General features: G+C 65.4%; 1 protein-coding gene across 1 annotated transcript; it reads left to right on the top strand.

Moving 5' to 3' along the window:
• Nucleotides 1–86: 86 nt before the first annotated feature.
• On the top strand, nt 87–2,081 carry MNEG_16447 (hypothetical protein; the record flags this gene model as incomplete). Its single annotated transcript, XM_014035083.1, has 5 exons — nt 87–294; nt 779–954; nt 1,368–1,514; nt 1,844–2,010; nt 2,048–2,081. The coding sequence occupies 5 exons, from the start codon at nt 87–89 to the stop codon at nt 2,079–2,081; spliced, it is 732 nt and encodes a 243-aa protein (XP_013890537.1).
• Between the last annotated feature and the right edge of the window lie 202 nt (nt 2,082–2,283).

Below are 2,283 nucleotides of genomic sequence, written 5' to 3'. Positions count from 1 at the left end.
CCTGGGGCAATCCCCAAACCCCCCACCCCTCGCGGCCCTGCGGCGAGCCGCGGCCCACCGCCGCCGCACCCACATGCGCCTCATTCATGCAGAAAGTGGAGGGCGCGATCTGGAGCGGCCTGCCGCACAGCCAAAACACAACGGTCGAGTCGATGATGAAGGGCTGCTCCTTTGGTATGGGCAGCGTCAGCCTGGCGGACGGCGGCCACCTGCTGCGCGTGGTGGTGCCGATCCCCTGCAAAGGGACGACGCCGGAGGGCACCAAGTACAACTCAAAGGAATGCCCCTTCCCAGGTGCTTGTGTGTGTTTAGTGGGGGTGTGGAGGGGGGCGCAAGCATGCGCCGGTGTGCAGGGAACGGGGGCACGCGGCTTGGGGAGGGGGCGGCGGCAGCGAGCATCAGGGTGCCCGGGGGCGGGGCTGTGCAGAGGGCGCAAGGCGGGTGGCGGCAACCCGGAGCACAGGTTAGGGAACTGCTGGCACAGGCCGGCAGGGGAAGGGCATCAGGCGCCGGTACAGCGGACGAGGCGTGCCGCGGCCATCGGGAGTAGGGGGGGTGCGTGACGGCGCGTGCGCCCCCTCGCTTTCAGGAGCTTCACAGCTGAAGGGGTCTACATCGCGGCCTGTGCATTGAGCGCGCCTCTCCCCTGACTGCACACTGACTAAAGGGGACCCCAACTCCCCAATCAGACGCGCACACATGCTTGCACATATTCACGCATACGTGAGCGTGAACATACAAACACACACGCCGCGCCGCACGCACCCACGCACCCCAGAGTGGTCTGACGTGGCGAACGAGTGGATCAAAGTAAACCGCCAGGATGTGAAGCTGTCAGACTGGCGCCACAAGATCTACATTGTGGTCAAGGGGGAGACCTGCGGCTGGGGCGGCATGGGCTACGTCGGCTGTGAGGATGACTGCCGCGTTTGGATCAACGGGGAGCTCTGGAATGTGAGCAGGCGGGGCATGGCGGCCGGGGCGGGGGGGTGGCGTCGGTGGACAAGGGGAGGGGCAGGCCGAGAGGATGGGGCTTGGGCTGCGCGGCGATGTTAGGACAGGGGCCATGCACAAATCATGGCCCAGGGTCCACAACCCACGAAATAAGCATGCGCGCGTGCGCGCACGTGCGCGCGCGCGCAGACGCACACACACATGCACGCATGCTTGCGTGCACGCATACACACATTTTTGCACGTTACGCTCTCAGGTCAATGTCCAATGTCCGCATCAACGCAGCCCCGCCAACACGAAAGCAAGTCTTTGACTCAGTCATTTGGGAGCTGCCCCTCCACACACACATACACACGCCATGCACAAGCAACCAAACCACCCCCCACACCGTCAACCCCCACCCCCATTCCCAGGAGCCTGACACTTACTTCCACGAACTGGGCCACAACCTGTTCCTGAATCACGCGGGCAAGTGGGGCAACGACGGCTACGACGACATGAGCGGCGCCATGGGCTACTGCTGCGACATCCGCTGCCACAACGCCCCCCACGCACACCAGGTGAGACTGGGGCCCCTGGAGGGTGCTGCCGCTTTGCGCCCCCGCCGCACCCAGCAGGCGCCGCTTGGGCCAGCGCAGTCTACATTGGCGGTGGTGTGGCTGGCTGCTCTGCGCTGAGATGGGTTCCTGCAAGCAACGCACCAGTGACAGAAATGAGGACACACACCCACGGCTTTAATCTGAGCAGCCGCTGACCTGCTGAAGGGAGGAGCCCTGGGGCCCAGGAGAGTGTCTTGGCAGAGAGGGCGGCTCAGGGATGAGTAACTTGAGGCCCTTGACCCCACCTCCAAAGCGTCAGCTCCGCGATGACACCGCACCCCGGCCCCCAGGTCGGCTGGGCGGCGCCCATTGCGACGCTGACCTCTGACACCCTGCCGGCCGGGACCTGGAAGTCCTTCGAGCTGCCGGCGGCGGCGCTGGACCCGAAGAATTTCGTGCGGATCTGGCCCGACTGGGACAAGAAGGGCGCCAAGAGCAAGATCTACCTCCAATACAAGTGGGCGCCGCCAGGCTGTTGCTGGCCGCCTCTTCAGCTCGGCCAACGAGCCCCAACTCCCTCGCCCGTGATCTCGGCGGGGGCGTGCGGGACGGCGCTGTTCGTACCGCGCACCCCTCCCCCCAGCTTGCTGCACCATGCCTGCTGCCCCACTCCTAAGACAAATCCATGCCAACACACACATATCTTTTCCCCTCCGCATCCCCATCACACCGCCGCCCCACATCCGGCCGCCACACGCGATGCGAGCCCCTCTACCCCCCACACCGATCC

This window comes from Monoraphidium neglectum (assembly GCF_000611645.1).
Source record: "Monoraphidium neglectum strain SAG 48.87 unplaced genomic scaffold scaffold06376, whole genome shotgun sequence".
Lineage (NCBI taxonomy): Eukaryota > Viridiplantae > Chlorophyta > Chlorophyceae > Sphaeropleales > Selenastraceae > Monoraphidium > Monoraphidium neglectum.
Note: the sequence above shows the minus strand (reverse complement) of the source record. Positions and strands in the feature narration are given on the sequence as shown.